At 46.4% G+C, this 27,305-nt stretch overlaps 1 protein-coding gene across 8 annotated transcripts in view; it reads right to left on the bottom strand.

The window, feature by feature from the left end:
- Window positions 1-19,176, bottom strand: part of LOC129859830 (guanine nucleotide exchange factor DBS-like) — a 53,496-nt gene extending 34,320 nt beyond the window's left edge. For 3 of the 8 annotated variants that reach the window (XM_055929988.1, XM_055929994.1, XM_055929995.1), the window contains exons 1-2: window positions 18,976-19,175; window positions 664-747 (exon numbers count right to left, since the gene is read on the bottom strand). In XM_055929988.1, the coding sequence (XP_055785963.1) occupies window positions 664-747; window positions 18,976-19,147 (256 nt within the window). In that variant the 5' untranslated portion in view covers window positions 19,148-19,175. Of the gene's footprint in view, window positions 1-663; window positions 748-9,930; window positions 10,120-18,975 lie in introns of those variants that run through there. The other 5 variants (XM_055929996.1, XM_055929989.1, XM_055929990.1 and 2 more) reach the window with 3 other exon arrangements.
- Window positions 19,177-27,305: the final 8,129 nt, after the last annotated feature.

The following is a 27,305-nucleotide window of genomic DNA, read 5'->3' as shown; positions in this document are numbered from 1 at the left end:
CTCAGCAGCACATAGTGCCACACACACTTGGCTCTTCCAACCGTTGCTGGGCCAGGTTGCCAAGTGGATCGCCGTGTCGATTAATTATTCACGGGCCGTCTCCGTGCCGTTATTATCCGTGGTAACCCGACGTGGGGCCCTATCTGGGTTGGCATCGCCGTAGTAACGGAACAAACTGAGTTGGCCCAACTCTTTGGAAATATGGGTCTGGTGTAGAACAGTTTCCCTCAGTTTTCCCCCCCAAAGGTCGGGTCGTTGCAAAAGTCTTAGTTTAGTTAAGTCATACAACAGAAATCAGTTTGAAAAACACTGCTGTACTCTATCTGGCACCAGAGTGCTATTCCTGTACTTTTATAAATAGGAAAATGCTGACAGATTATGTTTTGATGTTTAGGCCAGCTACTTCACTCAGCTACTTCACTCAGCTACTTCACTCGTACAGTGTGATATGATTGTTGCTCCATCAGAGGCTGTCAACTTTGGGGATGGTTCACTGTTATAAGCTTCTGCCATATTGCTTAAGCGTTTTCCATCTGTGAAGGGAGATCTTCAAGGGCCTTGGCATAGCATCTTGGGATTGGCTCACTCGGATGTATGGGATTGAACCACTATGAGAGGTAACTATGAAGGAGGGAGCGATGGAGGGGAAAGAAAAAGCCTGACCTGAGAGGAAAGCAAACCGTTTCCTGAGGTCAGGATCGATGTCTGCAGCAAACAGACGATCACTCTCCTGCTGCATGATGTCATCTGGAAGATAAAAGAGACAAAAAAAATCATCAACTACAGTTCCAGTAACATACAGTATTTACAACAATAGATGACAGTTACAGTAACATACCGTATTTTCAACAATAGATGACAGTTCCAGTAACATACCGTATTTTCAACAATAGATGACAGTTACAGTAACATACCGTATTTTCAACAATAGATGACAGTTACAGTAATATACAGTATTTACAACAATAGATGACAGTTACAGTAACATACAGTATTTACATTAATAGAGCATAGGATTAGTCACACAGACACCTGGAATGACATGACAGAGAAAGGAGCAGAGACCCCACTGACCCTTTTCTCAAGGAGAAGTCCCCCCAAATCCCCCCTTTTCTCCAACTTTCAGTCCCAGTCTCAGTGAGGAAGCCAGAGGGGGAGGTGAGGCTGAGGGGGAGGAGGAGAGACGGAGAGAGGGGAGGAGGAGAGAGGGGAGAGGGGCTGAGGGAGAGGCTGAGGAGAGAGGGGAGGAGGGGAGAGGCTGAGGGCAGGAGGAGAGAGGGGAGAGGCTGAGGAGAGAGGAGAGGAGGAGAGAGGCTGAGGGGAGGAGGAAAGAGGGGAGGAGGAGAGATGAGAGAGGCTGAGGAGGAGAGGAGGAGAGAGGGGAGGAGGAGAGAGGCTGAGGGGAGGAGGAGAGGAGGAGAGAGGGGAGAGGCTGAGGGGAGGAGGAAAGGAGGAAAGGAGGAGAGGAGGAGAGGGGCTGAGGGAGAGGCTGAGGAGAGAGGGGAGGAGGGGAGAGGCTGAGGGCAGGAGGAGAGAGGGGAGAGGCTGAGGAGAGAGGAGAAGAGGAGAGAGGCTGAGGGGAGGAGGAAAGAGGGGAGGAGAGAGGAGAGAGGTTGAGGGGAGGAGGAGAGGAGGAGAGAGGGATGAGGCTGAGGGGAGGAGGAGAGAGGCTGAGGGGAGGAGGAGAGGAGGAGAGAGGGGAGAGGCTGAGGGGAGGAGGAAAGGAGGAGAGGAGAGGAGGAGAGGAGGAGAGGAGGAGAGGAGGAGAGGAGGAGAGAGGCTGAGGGGAGGAGGAGAGAGGGGAGGAGGAGAGAGGGGAGCAGAGAGAGGGGAGGGGAGGAGGAGAGAGGGGAGAGGCTGAGTGGAGGAGGAGAGAGTATTATTTCCTCCCCTCTCCATGCACAGTGGATTATAATAATCTGTTTTGGATTTCTCCTTGAGAAGTGGGTCAGTGGGTCTCTCCTCCTCCCCTCAGCCTCACCTCCCCCTCTCGCTTCCTCACTGAGACTGGGACTGAAAGTTGGAGAAAAGGGGGGATTTGGGGGGACTTCTCCTTGAGAAAAGGGTCAGTGGGGTCTCTACTCCTCTCTCTGTCATGTCGTTCCAGGTGTCTGTGTGACTAATCCTATGCTCTATTATTGTAAATACTGTGTGTGCCTGTCTGTGTGAGTGAGTGAGTGAGTGAGTGAACGAGAGGGTGAAAGGCTAGTGGAAAGAGGGGAGTTGTTTTGGGGGTATGGTAGTGGTCCTGTGAATTGACAATGCTGTGTGTGTGTATGGTGAGAGGTGAGGGTGATTGCAGGGGGTAGTGTATGGTGAGAGGTGAGGGTGGTTGCAGGGGGTAGTGTATGGTGAGAGGTGAGGGTGGTTGCAGGGGGTAGTGTATGGTGAGAGGTGAGGGTGGTTGCAGGGGGTAGTGTATGGTGAGAGGTGAGGGTGGTTGCAGGGGGTAGTGTATGGTGAGAGGTGAGGGTGGTTGCAGGGGGTAGTGTATGGTGAGAGGTGAGGGTGGTTGCAGGGGGTAGTGTATGGTGAGAGGTGAGGGTGGTTGCAGGGGGTAGTGTATGGTGAGAGGTGAGGGTGGTTGCAGGGGGTAGTGTATGGTGAGAGGTGAGGGTGGTTGCAGGGGGTAGTGTATGGTGAGAGGTGAGGGTGGTTGCAGGGGGTAGTGTATGGTGAGAGGTGAGGGTGGTTGCAGGGGGTAGTGTATGGCGCTGTTGGCATCATGTGTGCTGAGGGATGGGATCAGAGTACTAAACAATCACACAGTTCAATGGGTTTCTCCAGCTTTAGTATGAAAAACCAACCATAACAGTCACTGAAGACATTGGCCAACATCTTCTGACATCACTGGTATTTTCCGGGTCTTTATGCCAGGGATTAAACATGCACACTTTCCCACTACCATCCTCCCTCCCTCCATCGTTTAGTGTGTCTAGGCCCTGCCTGGGAAACGAATCCCACTGATTGTCCCAGTAAAAGCCACCGATGTTTCTCACACCAGGGCAGAGTGAACCACAAAACCAACCATCTACCCACATAGGCTGAAAGAGCATCAAAGGATCACCACGGTATATTGAGACATTGATGGTTGCATGAACACCAACTCACACAAACGGTAGAGAGACCATTGTTCCAACAACAGTAGCATCTCCAGGATAAAGAGCTTATAAAACACCCATCAGGTGTTGAAACACTCCGCTGCGTAGTAACTAACTCTCTTGCCAGCAAAGCGCTGTGTGTTTACTCTGTCAGTGGGTCATTAAACCAGGCTTTTCATCTGTCTAGATATAGCCAAGGTGCAGTGGCGACCCGTCATTCAAGGGGTGGTTGCAGTTTTGAGCACCACCTGTTTAGCTAAAACAATTATGTTTTGCATCTAATTTTGGTATTTATACCTTTCGCATATCAGTTTGCAAACAATGTTAAAAATAAATGTTCTGAATTATGTCGCTGTACCTTTCAAAAGTGCTGAACAAATAGTTATATTGACTGTCTGTCCTAGCTCGGTCATTAATGTCTTCATAGAAATTGCCTCTTATCCGCTCCTCGTCCCATTTGTACATCTCAATTGTCAACAGAAACCACATTTGTTTATTAAGCAAGTCAGCCATATCAGCTATGTGTTTTTAAAGGGCAGTAAATGAGGCTGAATGAACTGTTTTGCTGCCAGACAAGGCTCTGCTGATAGCCAGGTGTAGCAGTGGTAAGGATTCACTCCATGGTGCTGAAAAGAAAGCTCTTCTATTGGGACAGCTCTACTGTATGTAGGCCCTAACAGTTTGTGGGCACCGTTTGTCACCGTTATAGTGCAATTACTGTATTGTGTAGCGTTGTGTAGTGTGGCTTTGCTGGCATGCATATATATATTTTTTTGAGTTTGCCCTACCAAGATTTACATGCTAAAATCACCACTGCCAAGGTGAGCTTAAAAAAATTACTTTATTACTCTTAACTAATTTTAATAAAAACAATTTGCAGTGATGCTCTATTGTTTCTAACTAATGCTTATGTACACATTTGGGTTTTATACCATGCCCTCCCAAATCAACCACCATCAGTATAAACCAGAAAACCCTGTGGTCACGTTTCAGGAGGGACTGACTTCAGGTCTCAGGGAAGGTGACGTCAACCTGTCAGGCTTAGCTAGCTCCAACCAGCTGGAGCCGGTGAGACTAGCATCCACACAGTGAGTGGGTCCATAGGGATCAAGGTTGAGAAACACTAATGCAGTCTATTCTAGAACCATAGACATGCATGTTGGCAGTCACTGTCAGTATTCAGTCTGATGCTGGTGTAATGCATCAGGACAGGTGAACAGGCAGCCCTGGGCGGTAGCTAACAGCTCAGACTTACAGCCCTGGGCGGTAGGTAACAGCTCAGTCTTACAGCCCTGGGCGGTAGGTAACAGCTCAGTCTCACAGCCCTGGGCGGTAGCTAACAGCTCAGACTTACAGCCCTGGGCGGTAGCTAACAGCTCAGTCTTACAGCCCTGGGCGGTAGCTAACAGCTCAGTCTTACAGCCCTGGGCGGTAGCTAACAGCTCAGTCTTACAGCCCTGGGCGGTAGCTAACAGCTCAGTCTTACAGCAAGCTGCCACTACAGTCTTCCCTCAGACTCTTACCCTATAAACCCAGAGTTAGTTAGTTTAATAGCACGGTTAGGATAACACTAAGGCCCAAACCCAGACCCAGAAACTCTCACAACCTAGAGAGAAGCTGCCACAGAGCGAAGGGTGTGTGTGAGTATATATATATATATATATATATTTCTAATTCTCTAATAAATCTAAATTAAGTTTATACAAACATGTCTTCTAAAAATAGACCTTACAGTACGTCTCTCTCTGTGTTTACCCCTCTTTCTTCCTGGTATTAGAAGTAAGGAACGGTTCTTTCATTAGCATCTCTAACCCATTCAGTTCCATTGAGAACTAAGGGCCCTACCCTCCTCACTGAGTGCATTGTATATGATGTGTAGAGACGTGTTCGGTCTCGTCACTGTGGTCTGAGAGCTCCAACTGAGACCCGGAGAAAAGCCACTAAAACAGGCCTGTGCCAGCCAGGAAACTCTTAAGCAGCACAAAACCACACAACACCCCCAACTTCCTCCCAACCAGGCCCCACGTTTTGAGGTTGATGGGAGCCAAGAAACCCCCCCCCCCCCATTCACAATCAGGTCAGGGGCTTAATCAGTGAAGGTCAAGGTTTACAATGTTGAGGATAGAGCTGACATGGAAACAGACAGAATCATTTATACTCTATGCAAAACATTTCTATCATGTAAGGTTTTATATCTTGTCATATTCCTTCCTGTCTGGTAACTATTGTATAACCTCACAGATTACAGCTCAGATCTGGATGGATGACAGCTCACAGAGAAGAGGGGGAGAAAAGGGGAAAAAGGAGGAGGGGGAGAAAAGGGGAAAAAGGAAGAGGGGGAGAAAAGGGGAAACAGGAAGAGGGGGAGAAAAGGGGGAGAAAGGGGGAAAAAGGAGGAGGGAGATACTCCATTGAAAGGAGGCCAGGGTTGTATTACTATTACTAATATTACTAATGCCTACATTGTTAATGTGGAGACCTGGCTCTGGTTGAGCTGTGGGGACTGGGAAGACAACTACACAGCTCTTTCTAGTAAAGGAGATTCTACACAGGCCTCTCTCTCCACGTTCCTTCTATGCGTTTTATCGAATGCCATCAAAGCTACAACAAAAAAAAGATCCGACCAACAGTTTTTGTTGAGTAGTTTACAAAGCATCTTCACTCCAGTCATGACATTCCTTTCACATGATCGTGTGACCCCACTGACACAAAAGTTCACCACCAGTTTCACACATGCACCAACATGGTAGTTACCATGCTTCTGTGCAGTAGACAGAGTGCTACTCCCTCTCCTGTCCCATGAATCTCTCTGTTCGGTCATCATGTACCCACAAGCAGCAGGCGGTAAAACACATGTTAGCAGCCTGGAAAGACCTCCTTGCCTTTACACGTCTGGTCTGAAGGACAAAGTCACGATCACAGGTGGTACAGTCCTTGATGTCACCCTTTGAAAAATAAAGTATAAATCACCCAGTCTGAAATGAACCCCTAGACCCTAACCCCTCCCCTTTATTTAACCCCTACAGCTAACAACTGGTCCATGCAGTAACTTCATGTGTTGTTGTGGTATGTGGTGTATGGGCAGGGTGGGCAGGGCAGTCTTGGTATGTGGACTGAAAGGCAACAGATTGTATTGGGGATGTGGAAGTGTGTGTGTGTGTGTGTGTGTGTGTGTGGGGCGTGAAGCACCATGCTGTGTGGAGCGCCATGCTGTGTGGAGTGCCATGCAGTGTGGAGTGCCATGCAGTGTGGAGTGCCATGCAGTGTGAAGTGCCATGCAGTGTGAAGTGCCATGCAGTGTGGAGTGCCATGCAGTGTGAAGTGCCATGCAGTGTGGAGTGCCATGCAGTGTGGAGTGCCATGCAGTGTGAAGTGCCATGCAGTGTGAAGTGCCATGCAGTGTGAAGTGCCATGCAGTGTGAAGTGCCATGCTGTGTGGAGTGCCATGCAGTGTGGAGTGCCATGCTGTGTGGAGTGCCATGCTGTGTGGAGTGCCATGCTGTGTGGAGTGCCATGCTGTGTGGAGTGCCATGCTGTGTGGAGTGCCATGCTGTGTGGAGTGCCATGCTGTGTGGAGTGCCATGCTGTGTGGAGTGCCATGCTGTGTGGAGTGCCATGCTGTGTGGAGTGCCATGCTGTGTGGGTATGAGCTGGTGATGGAGCCAACTGTTGGTGGTGGTGTGGCAAGAAGGGCAGCTGTGTGAGTGAGTGAGAGGACAAGTAAGGGATGAACAGCCATTCCACAGCTGTGTGTGTGTGTACTATTGTGTGTGTGTGTGTATCATTGTGTATGTGAGGGGAACCCAGTTCTATTATGGTATTACAGTCTGGGTTTACCAGGTCCCCATCTGCCATGGGGATAACAACACACACGACAATAACAACTGGGTCAAACGGCCACCGTTGCCCTGTTGCCATGCGTGCTCACTGTGTGTGTGAATGCCCTCTGCCCAGCCTATAAATCTCTGGATAAGATTAAATCTGTAATATTCTACACGATGAGCTGCAATATGTGGCTACTGTTCAGTCTTTGTCAAATCCTTTTTGTCACGGAGCGTCAGGTGCCAACATGATGGCTAGTCTGCTGCACTGTAAGCTACACTATATACACACAGCAGTATGTGGACACCCCCTCAAATGAGTGGATTTGGCTATTTCAGCCACACCCATTGCTGACTGGTGTATAACATTTGGCACACAGCCATGCAATCTCCACAGACAAACATTGGCAGTAATATGGCCTTACTGAAGAACTCAGTGACTTTCAACCTTGGCACCTTCATAGGATGCCCTTTTTCCAACAAGTCAGTTCGTCAAATTTCTGCCCTGCTAGAGCTGCCCCGGTCAACTCTAAGTGCTGTTATTGTGAAGTGGTAGGCCACACAAGGTCACAGAACGGGACCGCCGAGTGCTGAAGTGTGTAATAATCGTCTGTCCACGGTTGCAACACTCACTACAGAGTTCCAAACTGTCTCTGGAAGCAACGTCAGCACAAGAACTGTTCATCTGGAGCTTCATGAAATGGATTTCCATGGCCGAGCAGCAGCACACATGCCTAAGATCCCAATGTGCAATTCAAAGCGTTGGCTGGAGTGGTGTAAAGCTCACCGCCTTTGGACTCTGGAGCAGTGGAAACGCGTTCTCTGAAGTGATGAATCACGCTTCACCATCTGGCAGTCCGACGGACTAATCTGGGTTTGGCGGATGCCAGGAGAACGCTACCTGACCCAATGCATAGTGCCACTTGTAAAGTTTGTTGGAGGAATAATGGTCTGGGGCTGTTTTTATGGCTCGGGCTAGGCCCCTTAGCTCTAGTGAAGCTCTTCGCTCTTAACGCGACAGCCTACAATGACATTCTAGACCATTCTGTGGTTCCAACTTTGTGGCAACAGTTTGGGGAAGGCCCTTTCCTGTTTCAGCATGACAATGCCCTCGTGCACAAAATGAAATCGGTGTGGAAGAACTTGACTGGGCGGCACAGAGCCCTGACCTCAACCCCATTGAATACCTTTGGAATGAATTGGAACACCTACAGTCAGCCAGGCCTAATCGCCCAACATCACTGCCCGACCTCACTAATGCATGTCCCCACATCAAAGTTCCAACATCTAGTGGAAAGCCTTCCCAGAAGACTGGAGGCTGTTATAGCAGCAAAGGGGGGACCAACTCCATATTTATGCACATGATTTTGGAATGAGATGTTTGACGAGCAGGTGTCCACACACTTTTGGTCATTAGTGTAAATCTGTGTCTGTGGGCTAGCCCTGAGAGACTGGAGGAAATGTGGCACAATGTCCTTCCGCTTGGCCAGCGGACCAGTCTCTGTGTGTTGACAAGCATATCTCTGTTACTGAATGGAAGCAAGAGACAGACAACACACCACTGTTCATCACCCTCTCCACTGTCTCACGCTACCACACACACACCAGATATTCCAAGGAAACAGAACATCTCTTTCGGACACCTCTAGTCAAACGTTCCCTTGGTTTGACAAAGGAGAGATACATTCCAAAGAAGAGATTCCAGGGATGTGTTTTTACTTGTACTGTAAAACCTCTCTTGGAGCTTAATAGTTCAGGAGATGGAAGTGGGTTCACCGTCTTGATCAATGTCAACTCAGGTGTTAAATAAAAAGCATGAGCGGGTGCACACCCAGAGAAAATGATGTAGAGGTGCTGACTAACGGTGAATAAACTGTAAGCTATACAAACAGAGAGAGTCGCACACTCCGTATGTATTAACCTCCCAGTCATTTATTGGGTAAAAAAGCACCAACGTTTCGGCATCACTGTGCCTTCTTGAGGGTGGGAGAAGCCCTGAAGAAGGCACAGTTAAGCCGAAACAGTTTCTTTACCCAATAAATTACTGGGAGGTTTTATATATATATATATATATTGAGTGTGCGACCCTCTTTGTTTTTATAACTTATGTGTTTAAGACAACATGTTGACTCATGACATGAGTCAGGCAGAATATACTGAGAAAAAGCGCTTCCTTAAGCTCCCGGAAAGGATTTGAAATACTTTTGGAATCAATTCAAACCAAAGCAAAATACAACAACAAAACAAACTGCTACAGTTTTATCAGATGAATGGACAGTCAATGAAGTGAACGTGTTGGCATGACAACGTGGCACAGATTCCTGCTGGTGCTGCCCATGTTATGACCAAGCCATCCAGATTGGCAGATCGGTAGAGAGCGAAGACTCTTCCGTAGTGAGGGTGACTCTTCCGTCACCCTCACTGCCTCTTCCATGTGACGTAGCAGTGAGTATGACACCGGCGGTGCCAACTGCGAAGGTTCGGTGTTGAGGGGCTCGGGTGAGTTTAAACCCACATTATCCCAAAGCCTGTCCTTCTGGCAGTGGAGAAACGGAGACAAGAGACTCTCACTGTGCAACGGCCTGGGTGTGCACAGCATGCAAATTAAAACAGACACTTTGTGGCTGGGGGGGGGGGGGTGTTTTCATTCGAATTCTCTTGTTGAACATTTACTAGAATCTAGTCCTGATTGCTTGGCGCAGGGCAACAAACACAGTCATTGGGAGTTGAAGACTGTTAGTAACCAGATACCAATCAACTGCTGGGACAGTATTTCCATCTATGCAAATAGAGTAGTTTTGCAAGAGGGAGGGACAGATTTAGATGTTCCACACTGAATGACAACAAAGCTAAAATAAAGTGTAAAAAAAAAAGTGCATTAAACTGAAGTACAACTTCCTCACCTCTCTGACAATACTGTTCAGTCACACACACAGCTGCACACGCACCGTATTCTGTCACGTGTACTGTCAGTCACAAACACCGCCCCCCTGCCACACAAACCTTACCTGTTATCAAGTTGAGTTGCAGCCACATCCTGGTGATGTCATGGCAGAGCAGGGACACTCGGTTGAGGGCCATCCTGTCCCCCCTCTCCCCCCGGGAGAACACACACACTCTCAGAATAAGCAGTCGTGTGAGCGACAGCCGTCCATTTCTCCACAGCCTGAGTGCTGAGACTTCAGCCAAACACTGAACGCTCCGTCACTGGGCGGCACACACACACACTCACCACACCCCCATCCCTCCCCCTCTGTCTCCATATACACACTCAGCCAGACTGGGCTCAGTTTCAGATTACACCTCCCACTGATCCCTCTCTCCCAGGTACTGAAAGAGCGTAAACAAACGACTCAGAGAGAAATAGACACACACACAGAGAGACAGAGAGAGAGACAGAGAGAGAGAGAGACAGAGAGAGAGACAGAGACAGAGAGAGACAGAGACAGAGAGAGAGAGAGACAGAGAGACAGAGAGACAGAGAGAGAGAGAGAGAGAGACAGAGAGAGACAGAGACAGAGACAGAGACAGAGACAGAGAGAGACGGAGGAAGGGAGGGGGAAAGAGAGAGTAGCCAGATGTAATTCCCTCAGATAAGCCTATACATGTGCACCTCACACATCTATAATCGGTGTGTAAGCTGGTCTGGGATCAGATCAAGGGGAGATAAAGACGAGTGACAGACAGAATGTGGTTGGTACCAAAGCCATCGTCCCTCACACAGCCCTCTGGAGGACCCCTCTCTGTCTTATATATTTCAGTCAATCAGGAGCCAGGGCCTGGGTGATGATGTCACAGAGCAGCTGCCTGTATGGGACCGCTTCCAGCTCAATGCCACCTATGACATTTACTGGCCTTTTATGCAGCCAGAGATCGGGAGAGGGATGTTGCCCCTACTGATCTAGGGTCAGTTTTGTGTTAAGCTGATCCTAGATCTGTCACACACACACACACGTTTGTTTTACTATCCCTGTGGGGACAAAACAATTCCCTAACCCCTAACCCTTAACTTAACCATAATCCCAAACCCTAAAAACGGGTCGTTTAGGAATCCAAAGGGGTCAAAAGCCATCCACGGACCCCCCACACCAATCCCACATCAACAACGAGTATTTAGTATCAGTTCTGTGTCTGACAAGTAGTATGGAGTTCTGTTTCTTCATCCTATGTAATGTATTCTCAGTGATTTTTGTTCTGCTTTTTTCCCTTGTTCAGAGAAAGTAGTAATTGTATTTGTTGGGTTTATTTCCCATCCTACATCCTGATATTACCAGGTTCTGACCACTAGATGGTGCTGTTCCTGCTATTTAAAGAATCCCCACAGCCATTGTTAAAGGGATGGTTCACCCAAATGACATATTGGTTTTCTTACTGTATAAGCAGTCTATGGACCAGGTATGACAGCAATCCATGCTTTGCTTTTGTTTTCAAGGTCACTGTTTCAAATGCTAACTTTTTTGCATGTGTGTCACAAATCCAACGCAAGTCAATGGTACCGACACAGAGTACAATACATTCGGAACACCTGCTCTTTCCATGACAGACTGACCAGGTGAAAGCTATGATCCCTTATTGACGCCACATGTTAAATCCACTTCAAATCAGTGTAGATGAAGGAGATGAGACAGGTTAAAGAAGGATTTTTTAAGCCTGGAGACAATCGAGACATGAGTTGTGTATGTGTGCCATTCAGAGGGTGGATGGGTGAGACAAAAGACTGAAGTGCCTTTAAACGATGTATGTATGTATGGTAGTAGGTGACAGGCACACCGGTTTGAGTGGGTTAAGAACTGAAATGCTGCTGGGTTTTTCACGCTCAACTGTTTCCCGTGTGTATCAAGAACGGTTAACCACCCAAAGGACATACAGCCAACTTGACAACTGTGGGAAGCATTGGAGTCACCATGGGCCAGCATCCCTGTGGAACGCTTTTGACACCTTGTAGAGTCCATGCCACGACGAATTGAGACTGTTCTGAGGGCAAAAGGGGGTACAACTTAATATTAGGAAGGTGTTCTTAATGTTTTGTACACTTAGTGTATATTAGCATTCACACACACACACACACTGCAGGGGGAGGGCAAGGGACCCAGTGTGCCACACACAGAGAGCAGGCAAACAGAAGAGAGCCATTACTGCTGGGACTGAATAAACCAATAGGTTCTGTATTCAGAGGAAAAACACAACATCTTTAGTTCCACACTTTCCCTCTCACACCGTCTGTCTGTTAGCCTAGACACTACAGAGAGGAAAACATGTTGTAGTGGAAATAGGAGGACAGCAAAACCTTGATGAAACAGAGGGCACATTGGAGGGAGGGAGAGAAGGGGGTGACGAGGGGCGAGAGAGAGAAAGGGAGGAGCTTGTAGACTTCTCTCCCAGTCTTCCCTTTCACCAGCTCTGTTCTAGACACTCAGAAGACACCAGGTGATCTGGACCCCTGACATTGACCTCTAGTCTCACGCAGCTGTTGTCTCCTGACCCCCCTTGTGAAGTGTGTGTCTGTGTGGTGTGTGTGTGTGTGTGTGTGTGTGTGGTGTGTGTACTTAGCCATAGATCTACAGAGTTTTGATACTTTTACTGCCAATGAGGCAAACTCTGTTAGAAAATGTGAAATGCAGAATGTTTACAGTCAGTGTTAATTGCCGGTGGTCCTATCTGCTGAGCCTCTCCTTGACATAAAAGTCCAGAGGGACTTGGTACATGACTCATGGATCACAGCTAGTGAGATAGTGAAGCAGTGGGCTAATCTCCTCAGGAAGTAATACGAGACTCTAGCTGAGACGGTTGCACACAGACAAGCACTGTGTGGGAAATCCCCTTAACTCACTACACAGAACCCATCGCACATGGTAATCAACCCCCCCCCAATGCTCCAGCCATCCAGCCATCCATCCAGACATAGGAGACAACCGTCTGTCTGGCCATGGTGGAGAGGACAGTCATGTACTTCCTCTGCTGTTCTATTTATATTGTCATTGTGGTCCTTTATGAGACGGCCACCTAGTGATGAAGTCATGTATCTGACAGTGCTCCATGTTTCCACATAGAATACAGAGCAGATTAGGAGACCCCTCTACATACAGGATGTTGTATAATCCCAGGCAGTATTCAGACAGGGTGGCATTAGGTTTTTCATTTAACGTAAAAACTGAATTGACTGAGAGATTAGAGATGAGGGACGATGGGGTTAGAACGGTAAAATGAATTGGTTTCATCCCATCTCTCTCTCCAGTCTGTGTCCTATAGACTCCCACAGTCCAATACATCTAGAGACAGAGTATTACCAGCAACCTAGCCTCTCTCGTCAGGCTGGTTCTGGCTCCCAGACTACAGCAGACAAGACTGTGGTTTCATGGGATAATATAAAAAGGATCATTTTACCTGTTACCGTCTGTCTCTCTGCCCCAGGGCCACTCCATCCCTCCCTTTCAATCGTTTCCCCGTCCCTTCCCCAATACTTATCTACCTCCTGTTACACAACATTATAATAACGTCATAATGAACATGCCAATAACATAGGTAATGCTATCTGAGTTATTGCCACGCATAAATATGTGTACAATATGCATCACTTCAATTACTTTCGAAAGACCTCCATCCAGGCCCTACAGTAATTAGTCAAACACATCTGATGTCAGTCAACAGGGACAGACTCAGGAGTAAACAAGCTTGCATCCCAAATAGCTCCCTTGTCCCTATACAGGGGGTCAAAAGTAGTGCACTATAAAGGGAATAGGGTGCCACTTGGGAAGCACACCAAGTGTGTCTGATCCAAATCCTTTTACATCGTCTCTCTGCCGGCATAGTGGTGAAAATAGACTGCCGTTACTGTATTTGTCCCCATTATGAGAAGACAGTCCCAGGAAGCAGGAAGCATATGGAGAGTCAGCCTGTCAGCTGTTCTACTGTATTATGGGATGGCTGACAGCCTTCCTGTCACATGGTCCCACTGTAGGGGTGCGTCTCATCTCATATCTATACTGACCTGATAACTGATATGAAATCCAGGGCAGAAGGTGGGTAGTAGACAGGGACAGTGTGTGACCTGTGTGACACTGAAGGCTGACTCTAGGAAAGGAAGTGGTAGTTTATAAACGGACAGTTTCCTGTGGCTGCTGGATTGCTTTGGGACACATGAGGTGTCTATTCACAGGGCATGGTGCACAACAGACCGGTCAGCATTTCCTTTCCAAGAAACAGATCGTTAGGCAACTTAGTTGTGACCCATGCCTGGCCTGCTATGTTGTAAATTGTAAACATTGACACCCCTGGACTAGATGCTTCTGTCAATGTTTACAATGTAGACCAATCTATTGGTACGATGCTCTCGATTTGTTTGCATTACGTGCAACATTTGTACCTGTGTGATGCAGTTTCCTTCCGAATAGTTTGTGTACATTTGAATAATAGAGGATTTATTGTCTTGTTGTTGACTGATGGAACTAAATACATGACTAATAGCAGCTGGAGCCAGGTACTATTAACATGACTTGATGTTAGTGTTATGGGTGGGGTTCTGTGAAGTGTGTGTTTGTGTGTCCATTATGTGTGAGACAGAAGCTGGTCCCGTGGGTGAGAGAAATCGACCCGTCTTAAGTAATCCAAGGGTCAAACATACTAGCTTTATTCTGGGTGGAACTTGTGGACAACTGAGCTTAGTACTTAGGCCACAGGTGTCAAACTCATTCCACCGAGGGCCAGGTGTCTGCAGGTTTTTGGTTTTTCTCCTTTTCAATTAAGACCTAGACAACCAGGTGAGGGGAGTTCCTTACTACTTATTCCATCAATCAAGTACAAGGGAGGAGTGAAAACCTGCAGTCACTCGGCCCTCCGTGGAATGAGTTTGACACGTGATCTAGGCGGTTGATAAACTTTTAATTTATAACGTGACTGATAACATGAGATTAGTGCTGACCGTTGGCAGGCCTGTTCAGTTGAAGGAACTAATTGTTGTGGTTGATAAACATGTACTGGTCCTTTTAGTGGCCTGTGATGAAAGAGTGGGTCTGGGGGGCATGGTGGAGACTGGACCCAGACTAACTGCTCTGATTGACTGTTTATGCCGGGCTTTCCCCGTCTCTTTATTCAAACACCATTTGTCCCCCCCCCCCCATAAACTTACCAGGAAAAGCAACATTGAGGTGTGACTTAAGGCCTGTGGAATCTGTGTAGGAGTAAGATAACAGCCACCTGATGCTGACATGATCTCAGGGGGATTTCTAGAGCAGGAACACCGGGACATGTAGGACTCATAAGACAATAGACCATCTATTGATTCAATAAAGGATTAGACTTGTCTCTAGTTTAGTTGTCAAACCATCGGACAGGAAAACACCTAAAAACTAAATGTTGCTTTTGAGATCATTTATAGTACAAGCGAACAACCAATCTTTCATATTTCCTTTCTCTGACACTGTATGTGTATTTGTTTACCAAAGGGACTGGCTGGTCACTCCCCGTCTCCGTCTCTCTGTTTCTCAACCTCTCTATATCCCCATATCCTTCTCCGTCACTCTATGTGCATCAGTTCAGAATGCCAGACGGTCATTAAGGCCAATTAGCTTGTTCCTGCCCACTCCCAGTCACGTCCGCCTCACCAGCAACCTGGGTGGTGCTACCAGGGCAGGCAGGCTTGTGTCCTTATCAAGATATCTTACTCGGAACCTGGGCGTCGTAACACATATTTGGGATAATGATTAAATAATCATACTTCCAACAGTCATCATGTATAAAACACTATCAATAGCCTGACCCACCTGGGATTACCAGCTGTGGGGATTAGTATACGACTGCATTGAAAGACAGACAACTTGGGAAAGGAGGGATGGAAGAACAGATGGCGGACAAGATGGAAGGGCAAAACAAGGGAAGGAACAACAAACAAGAGAACAGGATAGAGGTAGAGAGAGCACAGCCAAAACAAGCAGACAAGCAATTCAGTCAACATAATGTAACACCTATTGCACACGCCCTGCTCAAATCATAAAGAAACATCGATAGCATCCTATCAGGCACGGACAAAAAAACACCATTATCCATGCCACTTCTTAGCAAGACAAACACTGAAATCTTACCCGAGTCTGACAGAGAAAGCATCATCACATTACTGTAGCTGAGTCAAAAACAGTCTTTCACAAGCACAATACTAAAGGACGCACACAACAGTATACACTGGACTCGAGTAACACGAGTTGAATAAAGGATAGGACAGGAAGGGGGTAGCCTGTTCAGTATCTAGAGATGCTGACGCTGCAGAGCGCTACAGAGGGGTCACAGTGAGGTTCAGAGGTTAGGGAAAGGTCACCGCTGGGACGAGGATACCGAAATCTACACTGACAGATAGAGAGGGTGTTCTAAGGGATGAAAAGGAAACTGAAATATAAATGACTAGGAATCATGGTCATGGGATTGAGGTGTAACAGAACAAAAGTGGCAGAAAATGTATCGGGACAGTTTTCTGGACACAGATAAATACTGGTCCTGAAGATTCCATTGAGAATGATTTCTAATCCAGGCCTAGCTTTAATCTGTCTGGGAAACCGGCCCATAGTGTGCTGTTAGGGCTGAATCCTACCATTAGATCCACACTTGAAACTCTGACTTTTAACTAAATCATGCATGGATGTCAGTGGAGGCTCCTCAGAGGAGAAAAGGGGGAGACCCTCCTCCTCAGTGAATTTCATAAAAATAAAAAGTGAAACATTAAAAAACCTATACTTTTTAAATAAAACTATACTAAATGTATCCAAATGTGTCACCAAATAATTGATTAAAACATACTGCTTTGCAATGAAGGTCTACAGTAGCCTCAACAGCACTCTGTATGGTAGCACCATGGTGTAGCCGGAGGACAGCTAGCTTCTGTCCTCCTCTGGATACATTGACTTCAATACATAACCTAGGAGGCTCATGGTTCTCACCCCCTTCCATAGACTTATACAGTAATTATGACGACTTCCAGAGAATGTCCTCCAACCTCTCAGAGCTCTTGCAGCATGAACTGACATTTTGTCCACCCAATCAAAGGATCAGAGAACGAATATAGTACTGAAAGCATAAGCTACAGCTAGCTAGCACTGCAGTGCATAAAATATGGTGAGCAGTTGACATAAAGAGAGAGAAAGTCAATAGTTGAACAGTTTGAACAATTACATTTCTTCAAAAATGAAGGAGAAGCAATAGAGATGGAGAGAGCTAGCTATATTTTTTTCACTTTCACTTACTTAGCTAGCTAGCTAGATTAGCCTATTCAAACACCCAGTTCAAATTGAGAAGGCTTCTATGTTAGCTAGTGGGCTATGGCTATCTAACACTGGAACTCTTCCAAGTCAAGGTAAGCCTTTGGTTTAATTAATTTACTGCCACCAGGACCTGCTGGTGTAACTGAAAGTACTTGCTGACTGTACACTGTACTGCATGATTGTAGCGGGTTTACTAATGTGATAGTTCTATTAGCTATGTTGACTATGACGTTAGATAAAATGGTGACAACTATGTAGGCTGTGCGTAGTGGTTATGATATGAAGCTTTGGCTTGTAAAGTTTTTTTTTGCCTGGTCACAGACAGCTGATGTGTTGTGAAGTCCACAAGCAAAGGGAAACGGTGAGAGAAGGACAGCACGTAGATGCGAGAAGGAATTACAAGGAATGTGGCTGCTATGAAAGTGAACTGTGTTTGCGTGTGATTAGGAGTGTATTCATTCCGCCAATTCTGTTGAAAAACGTTTCCCAAAACGGAAGCAAACGGAATGAAATGGGGATAAACATACCCGAATTTGTCCAATAGAAACTCTTGTTTGCAACTCTTGGACTAAGGATTATGCCCTAGATCAGCTAGATGCAGGCAAGAGTGTACAAGGCGATTATGAATGTGTTACTGTCTGTCACCTTGATTACAAAAAAAATATCATCTTGACCTGTGCACCTGTTGTAAACTTTCATTCATAGGCTAGGTTGTAACAACCTCATGATGGGTATAGGGACATTAGAGTATCATGTAGTAACCTAAACCTATCAATGTTACACTGAACTGGGTGAATGGAATATGAATGACAGTCATCCAATATGCTGTAATGGAAATAAGGTCATACCTCATAAAGAAATGAATTGACCTCCCTCATCTTAAACGGCTCCGACCACCACTGATTGATGTCAATGGGAAATGAATGCAGAAATGTGAGTTGCATACAAAGACTGAAATGATGTGGAAATATTGGCACCGTCTAATGCCATCCAATAACATGGTGCCCATCTTTCCTGTTTGTTTAGGACGGGCGCCTGCAGAATTCTCTCTTTAGCGAGTTCTACCCAGAAGACGGCGTGTGGAAAACAATCTCTGAAGCTCAACTTCAGACGGCTTCAGAGATATAAGAACATCTGACAAACTTTTAGTTTCCGGCTGAACTAAACCTTTAAATAGCGGCCATTCCCTGACAGGATGACACAGGAATCCAAGTCCCTGAGGTGCACATCAATGAGGCTAAAAGTAACTCTTGTATTTTTTTCAGTTTAACAGACTTTGTAGTCCAAGGCAGGGGGAATGTTTTATGTCAAAATATTCAGGCAAATATGCACTCTAATAGTATAGCTCAGCTGGGATTTGCATTAGCACCGACTGCCATTATCCTTTCCTACGCATATTCAGCAACACCCTGAGCAAATAAGGATATAACCATGTAACAATTACCAGTGAACACAATAGGGATTTCCTGACACAGCTTGCCTTGTGCAATAAAACTGACTACAGTGAAAAGGAGACACACCATATAGGTCCTGCATCCTGGCACATAAAACATTCAGATCAGCCTCATCCACTAATGCAATATTTCAGAGTTGACCAATAGGATGATGTTGAAGTCAGTGCTTATTAGTGCCATGATGAGAAACCACCAAGCATTACAAGGTTATGTACTGTATGTTATTACACTCTGGCTGAACAGACCCTTTAACACTGTAAACATACAACCTGGGTAATACACACACAGTACAGTACACAGAGGTGCACGATGAACACACAAACACACTAGCTACGCATGACACACACATACTCACTATGCAGCCGCTGACAGCTCTGTGAGAACCGGTAGAAGCTCTTCACTTCCTCCAGAGAGATGTGGACACATCCTCCTCCGTGTCCACTGGACTGCAAACGCACCTCCATCTCATCCCTCTCTCCCATCTTCTCTTTTTCCTTCATATTCTCATCACTCTCTCCCGTCCTCATCACCACCTGTCACAGAGATATGAACCAGTGCTGCTCTGTCATCCCTCTCTTCACACCTCTATATTATGATGTCCCTCCCTCCCTCCCTCTCTCCCTCCCTCCTTCCAAACAGCTGCAGTAAAAATGAGTAGCTCTCAACGCTTTGTCGGCCTTTCTCTCCACTTCGCCTTGTGTGTCCTGAGCTTTTTTTAACCTTAGAGCTATGCCTCCACACACACACACGGTTTCACTTCTGCCATTGAGCTGGATTTACCTGACTGCCTTACTCAGCTACAGTGCAACAGAAACAGATATCTCCACCCTAACCACACAACAAGACTCCTGTAAGGTTCCAGTCACATTATAGCCATCTCTTACTCAGCTACTCACAATAAAGAGTATTCTGACAGGGAGAATGAAACAAAGTACCAGCACCTACAGGAAACCAACCCACACTGGCGCTTTTACAAGAACCCCTGTCCCAACCAACAGAGCTACCTGAATCATAGAACACAAACACAACGAATCAGAGTCTTCCAACGTGACGTTAACACTTGAACATTACTAACCTGAAACAAACCAAATGGTAATATTCCACTGCCACTCACAGAACCACTGACCTCGGGCCACTGACCTGAGTGCTCCTACAGCTCTGTCTCAGACCAGCAGCAGAACCACTGAACCGAGTGCTCCGTCTCAGACCAGCAGCAGAACCACTGACCTGAGTGCTCCTACAGCTCTGTCTCAGACCAGCAGCAGAACCACTGACCTGAGTGCTCCTACAGCTCTGTCTCAGACCAGCAGCAGAACCACTGACCTGAGTGCTCCTACAGCTCTGTCTCAGACCAGCAGCAGAACCACTGACCTGAGTGCTCCTACAGCTCTGTCTCAGACCAGCAGCAGAACCACTGACCTGAGTGCTCCTACAGCTCTGTCTCAGACCAGCAGCAGAACCACTGACCTCGGGCCATTGACCTGAGTGCTCCTGCAGCTCTGTCTCTTCTCTTCTTATTCCAGCAGCAGAAATGGCCAGCTGCCATCCTGGCCCAATCACACACAACAGAGACTATCTAGTGTACAAACCTTGTGAATGGAGGCCAGTAGTTGTAACTACAACACTATAGGAAATACTCTCAGCATGTTGCCCTCTACAACTGTTTCAGCTCTTCACAGGGTGGTTCCAGAGAGGTTATCCATGAAATCAAATCACATTTTATTAGTCACATACACGTGATTAGCAGATGTTATTGCGGGTGTAGCAAAATGCTTGTGCTTCTAGCTCCGACAGTTCGGTAATATCTAACAAGTAATATCTAACAAATTACACAACATATACCCAATACACACACATCTAAGTAGGAATGAATTAAGACTATATACATATGGACGAGCGATGTCAGAGTGGAACGGATACTGAGCGGATACAGTAGAATAGCGTAGAAAAATAACTGAATATAAACTACCATTCAGACATTGTTAATGTTGTAAATGACTATTGTAGCTGGAAACGGCAGATTTTTTATGGAATATCTACATAGGCCCATTATCAGCAACCATCACTCCTGTGTTCCAATGGCACGTTGTGTTGTGTATTAGCTAATCCAAGTTCATCATTTTAAAACGTTAATTGATTATTAGAAAACCCTTTTGCAATTATGTTTGCACAGCTGAAAACTGTTGCATTGAAGGCATCCTGTCGGGCTGTGTCACCGCCTGGTACGGCAACTGCACCACCCACAACCGCAAGGCTCTCCAGAGGGTGGTGAGGTCTGCCCAATGCATTACTGGGGGCTAAACTACCCTCCAGGACACCTACAGCACCCGATGTCACAGGAATGCCAAAAAGATCATCAAGGACAACAACCACCCGAGCCACTGCCTGTTCACCCTGCTACAATCCAGAAGGCGAGGTCAGTACAGGTGCATCAAAGCTGGGACCGAGAGACTGAAAAACAGCTTCTATCTCAAGGCCATCAGACTGTTAAACAGCCATCACCAGGCATAGACTAGGAATCACTGGCCACTTTAAGTAATGGAACACTAGTCACTTGAATAATGTTTACATATCTGGCATTACTCATCTCATATGTATATACTGTTTTCTATACTATTCTACGGTATCTCATTCACTTAATAATGCTTATATATCTTGCATTACTCATCTCATGTTATATTTTTTATTTATATTTCCTTTATTTTACTAGGCAAGTCAGTTAAGAACAAATTCTTAATGACAGCCTAGGAACAGTGGGTTAACTGCCTTGTTCAGGGGCAGAATGACAGATTTTTACCTTGTCAGCTCGGGGATTCGATCTTGCAACCTTTCGGTTACTAGTCCAACACTCTAACCACTAGAAGGCATCCTGTCGGGCTGCCGCCTGCCGCCCCATATGTACACTACCGTTCAAAAGTTTAGGGTCACTTAGAAATGTCTTTGTTTTTTAAAGAAAAGCTAATTTTGTGTCCATTAAAATAACATAAAATTGATCAGAAATACAGTGTAGACATTGTTAATGTTGTAAATTACAATTGTAGCTGGAAACGGCTACAATAGGCCCATTATCAGCAACCATCTCTCCTGTGTTCCAATGGCACATTGTGTCAGCTAATCCAAGTTCATAATTTTGCAATTATGTTAGCACAGCTGAAAACTGTTGTTCTGATTAAAGAAGCAATAAACTGGCCTTCTTTAGACTAGTTGAGTATCTGGAGCATCAGCATTTGTGGGTTCGATTACAGGCTCAAACTAGCCAGAAACAAAGTACTTCCTTCTGAAATTCATCAGTCTATTCTTGTTCTGAAAAATTAAGGCTATTCCATGTGAGAAATTGCCAAGAAACTGGAGATCTCGTACAACGCTGTGTACTACTCCCTTCACAGAACATCGCAAACTGGCTCTAACCAGAATAGAAAGAGGTCCCGTTGATGTGGATATGGGGTGCTCCCTTTGCTGTTTCCTGAAGTCCACGATCATCTCCTTTGTTTTGTTGACGTTGAGTGAGAGGTTGTTTTCCTGACACCACACTCTGAGTGCCCTCACCTCCTCCCTATAGGCTGTCTCGTCATTATTGGTAATCAAGCCTACTACTGTTGTGTCTTCTGCAAACTTCATGATTGAGTTAGAGGCGTGCTTGGCCACGCAGTCATAGGTGAACAGGGAGTACAGGAGGGGGCTGAGAACGCACCCTTGTGGGGCCCCAGTGTTGAGGATCAGCGGAGTGGAGGTGATGTTTCCTACCTTCACCACCTGGGGGCGGCCCGTCAGGAAGTCCAGGACACAGTTGCACAGGGCAGGGTTCAGACCCAGGGCCTAAAGCTTAATGATGAGCTTGGAGGGTACTATGGTGTTGAATGCTGAGCTATAGTTAATGAACAGCATTCTTACATATGTATTCCTCTTGTCCAGATGGGTTAGGGCAATGTACAGAGTGATGGCAATTGCATCGTCTGTGGATCTATTGTGGCGGTAAGCAAATTGAAGTGGGTCTAGAGTGGCACATAAGGTAGAGGTGATATGATCCTTGACTAGTCTCTCAAAGCACTTCATGATGACAGAGGTGAGTGCTACGGGGCGCTAGTCATTACGTTCAGTTACCTCTGCCTTCTTGGGTACAGGAACAATGGTGGCCATCTTGAAGCATGTGGGGACAGCAGACTGGGATAGGGAGAGATTGAATATGCCTGTAAACACACCAGCCAGCTGGTCTGCGCATGCTCTGAGGACACGGCTAGGGATGCCATCTGAACCGGCAGCCTTGCGAGGGTTAACACGTTTAGATGTTTTACTCACGTCGTCCACGGAGAAGGAGAGCCCATAGTACTTAGTAGCTGGCCGAGTCGGTGGCACTGCGTTATCCTCAAAGCGTGCAAAGAATGTGTTTAGCCTGTCTGGAAGCAAGACGTCGGTCTCAGCAACGGGGCTGGTTTTCCTTTTGTAATCCGTGATTGTCTGTACTCCTGCCACATACGGCTTGCGTCAGAGCCGTTGAATTGCACCTCTACTTTCTCTATTCTGATGTTTAGCTTCTTTGATTGCCCTGCGGAGTGAATAACTACACTGTTTATATTCTGCCATATTACCAGTCGCCTTGCTATTGTTAAATGCGGTGGTTCGCGCTTTCAGTTTCGCGCAAATGTTACCATCTATCCACGGTTTCTGGTTAGGGTAGGTTTTAATAGCTACAGTACATAGTACAGTGGGTACTACATCTCCTATACACTTCCTTATGAACTCAGTCACTGTATCCGTGTATGCTCCTAGATTATTTCCGCACGCTTCCCAGAACATATCCCAGTCCACGTGATCAAAACAATCCTGAAGCGTGGATTCCGATTGGTCAGACCAGCATTGAATAGTACGAAGCACGAGCACTTCCTGTTTGAGTTTCTGCCTATAGGATGGGAAGAGCAAGAGGGGTAGGGCCTTGTAAGCATCCCAGAAATTTGAATAGCAATGGTCGAGAGTCTTAGTAACGCGAGTAACACAGTCAATATGTTGGTAGAATTTTGACAGATTTGCTTTGTTAAAATCCTCAGCTACAATAAATGCAGCCTCAGGATATGTGGTTTTCAGTTTGCATAAAGTCCAGTGAAGATCTTTGAGGGCCGTCGAGGTTTCGGCTTGAGGTGCGATGTAAACGGCCGTGGCAATGACGGAGGAGAATTCTCTTGGGAGATAAAATGGTCAGCATTTAATTGTGAGGTATTCTAGGTCGGGTGAACAAAATGACTTGAGTTCCTGTATGTTCCTAGAATTACACCATGAGTTGTGAATCATGAACCCCCCCCCCCCCCGCCCTTCAACTTGCCAGAGAGATATTTATTCCTGTCTGCGCGATGTACTGAGTATCCTGCTGGCTTTACTGACTCCGACAGAGTATCCCGAGAGAGCCATGTTTCTGTGAAACAAAGTATGTTACAGGCCCCGAAGTCTCTCTGATAAAGAATCCTTGCTCTAAGCTCATCAACTTTGTTATCCAAAGACTGAACATTAGTGAGTAATATACTCGGAAGCGGTGGGTGGTGTGCGCGCCTCCTAAGTTGAACCAGCAGGCCGCCTCAAATGCCTCTCCTCCGCCGGCGATGTTTTGGGTCGGCCTCCGGAATAAGTTAAATTGCTCTGGGGAGAGTGAACAAAGGATCTGTTCCAGGGAAGCCATAATCCTGGTCGTAATGCTGGTAGTTCTGGTGAGTTATCGTCACTCTAATACCAAATAGTTCTTCCCGGCTGTATGTAATGATACAAAACATTTCCTGAGCTAATAATGTAAAAAAAAAAAAAAAACTGCAAAGTTTTTTAAGAGGAAGTCGCGATGCTGCCATCTCCGTCGGCGCCATCTTCATCAGCTAGATATCAGGGTCAAGTGAGGCAATGAACTATCGAGGGCAAGCACTGCACTTCATTAAACCACCCAAGTAGCTGCAGGGAGATTCCTGTAGGAGCCATTTCAAACTGACGGTAGCTTTCTGTAAACACAGGCTGACAACAGTGTTTCACACACAGACTTATGCACGCACACATACAGTCCGCAAAAGAACACCCCACAGAAGCACACCCAGGGTTCGAAGCACACACACAAACACAGCCTCCTAACCTGTGTCCCGGCGGTCCCAGTAGGTGCTCTTGCGTCTGTAGTTATAGCTGAGGTTGTCTGTAGCTCCGTGGGACAGGACAATGACAGACAGGCTGTGTAGGACCTGACCCAGTCTGGGCAACAGATGTGATGAAGCCTCCTGCAGCTGTCCCTGACGCACAAACTCCGCCAGAGACATGACAGAGTGTGTGAGGGAGAGAGTGTGTGTGTATGCAGCTTCGTGGGTGAGTGTTCCGGAGTCCCCAAGTCGAGCCAGGTCACACTAAGCTACGCTCAGTGTGTGTGTGTATTCCAGTCTCTCCAAATCAAGTCTAAATGAGTCAAACCAAGCCGCACTGTGCCAACCAGTGCATCTGATTCCTCCACTCCTCAGCCAGTCTGTCTGTGACTGTGTGTGTGTGACTGGGGAACACATCTTAGTGGTGGTACGTCCGGTTGACAGCAGAGGAAGAGAGGGGTGGGACCCGGGATGGGGGATGGAGGGGGCACAGCGCTGGCTGCTGTTTAAGACCACCAATCTCCTTCTGCTGCGCTAATTATACCAACAGCCAGCCAAGTGTAATCTGTGCATGCTCAGGGACCATGCACGCTCGCACACACACACACACACACACACACACACACACACACACACACACACACACACACACACACACACACACACACACACACACACACACACACACACACACACAGTTTACGATGTGAGCACACTGAACAATGCATTGTCAACTTCCTCCACAGCAGCACCAAAACAAGGCTGTGACAATAAAGGACACATTAGTTCCAGATTCAGAGACTTCAACATCAGGACTCTCTCTTTCCTCAGTCAACTCTATTGCCTTGGCCTACCACATCTGATAGCATGATCTGCAGGCATAAATAAACTGGGTATCCCTCCAAACAAGATGTGTATTCTCCACCCCCCTCTTATCACAACTGCGATTTACAGAGCCAATCACCCAGTACAATGTCACTGGGTAGTCAATGGATCTCTGATGCCCATCTTTCACAAGCAGGCTCTCTGTGCGACTCGCTCGGTCTGTCTGGGGAAACATTTCATTATCACACAACAGAGCCAACACTCTAGAGACAGACAGACTCAGGCAGAGGGAATGGCAGCTACTGTACACCAGGCATTTATTTAATTATGGAAAATGTTCAGAGTTGTAATAGAAATGTATGGTCTATGACTGACTGAGGTCATTTCCCCATGATAGGAAGTTAGAAAGTGCCTTGTCTGCACAATGTATCTCCATCTGCCTGGAATATAAATTCAGCTGAATTTTTCGACCAATTTTGAGGTATGTAAACTTCTGACAAGCTTTGATTTTGGTGTGAAATACTCCTTTGAAAGGGATAGTTCTCCCAAAGCTAAGGTAAGACAGCAATCCAATCCATTGTGTACCTGGCCACTGTCTCCAAACTGTTTAGATTTTTTTGCAAACGCCAAAGTCAATACCCCAGATATTAGAATTTTTTGTTTACTTGCCTCAATTTCCTTTAAGATGATCTATCTATCTAAGATGATCTACTGTTTGGAAATGTGGGTGAACTATCCCTTTAAGTGGGTCTGTCACGCCCAAATCGCAAACTTTTTGGCTCGAGGGCCACATCGGGATTTTGAAATTCAACGGAGGGACCAATTGTTTGTTAAAATCAATTTGCGGGGGCCTCCCGAGTGGCGCAGCAGTTTAAGGCACTGCACAGCAACTCCTGTGGCGGGCCGGGCACATGCACGCTGACACGGTTGCCCGGTGTTTCCTCCGACACATTGGTGCGGTTGGCTTCCGGGTTAAGCGGGCATTGTGTCAAGAAGCAGTGCGGCTTGGCTGGGTTGTGTTTCGGAGGACGCGCGGCTCTTGACCTTCGCCTCTCCCGAGTCCGTACGGGAGTTGCAGCAATGGGACAAGACTAACTACCAACTGAATACCATGAAATTGGGAATAAAAAAAAGTGTAAAAAAATATATATATATTTTTTAAATATCTCGCGGGCTGAATTACGAAAACACTTTCATCCTTGCTCTGCCCAAACACTTAGTCAGACAATACCAGAAAGCGTTACAGCCTGAATTCATAAACGGCTCTTTTAGACGACGGAGCGCCTCTGATTACACTGCTACTGTAAACTAGGTCAACATCGTGCAGTAAGGACAAATAATACAATGACTTTAGGTCATTTTCACTCTCTATGCTAATTAGAAGCCATGGGTCATTGATTGTGATGCACAGAATCCCTCTCTGCAGCCCCGCGACAAAGTGGGAAAACATTCATTTGCAACCAGTCACAAATCAAGGAGATTAGAATTATTCAGAACACAGCTCTTACAGTTAAGAATCAAGTCATTATGAGCTGCAAATGGGAACTTAAGATAATATGGAGATTCACCTCTAATACTGTACATGAAAAAGGGACTATTACTTAATTGATAATCATTCATGCAATCCCTCATTGTTTCACTAGGCAGCTGTGTGTGATGCTGAAGGCATGAGGCTGCACCCCTCATGTATTAACCATGAGTTTCATGTGGTCACTCTCACCTAGATCACTATGCATCATTGTCCTACACTTTATCATCTGCC

The sequence above is a fragment of the Salvelinus fontinalis genome, chromosome 7 (assembly GCF_029448725.1).
Source record: "Salvelinus fontinalis isolate EN_2023a chromosome 7, ASM2944872v1, whole genome shotgun sequence".
NCBI classification, from domain to species: domain Eukaryota; kingdom Metazoa; phylum Chordata; class Actinopteri; order Salmoniformes; family Salmonidae; genus Salvelinus; species Salvelinus fontinalis.
The sequence above is the reverse complement of the archived record's forward strand: the minus strand, read 5'-3'. Positions and strand labels throughout refer to the sequence as shown.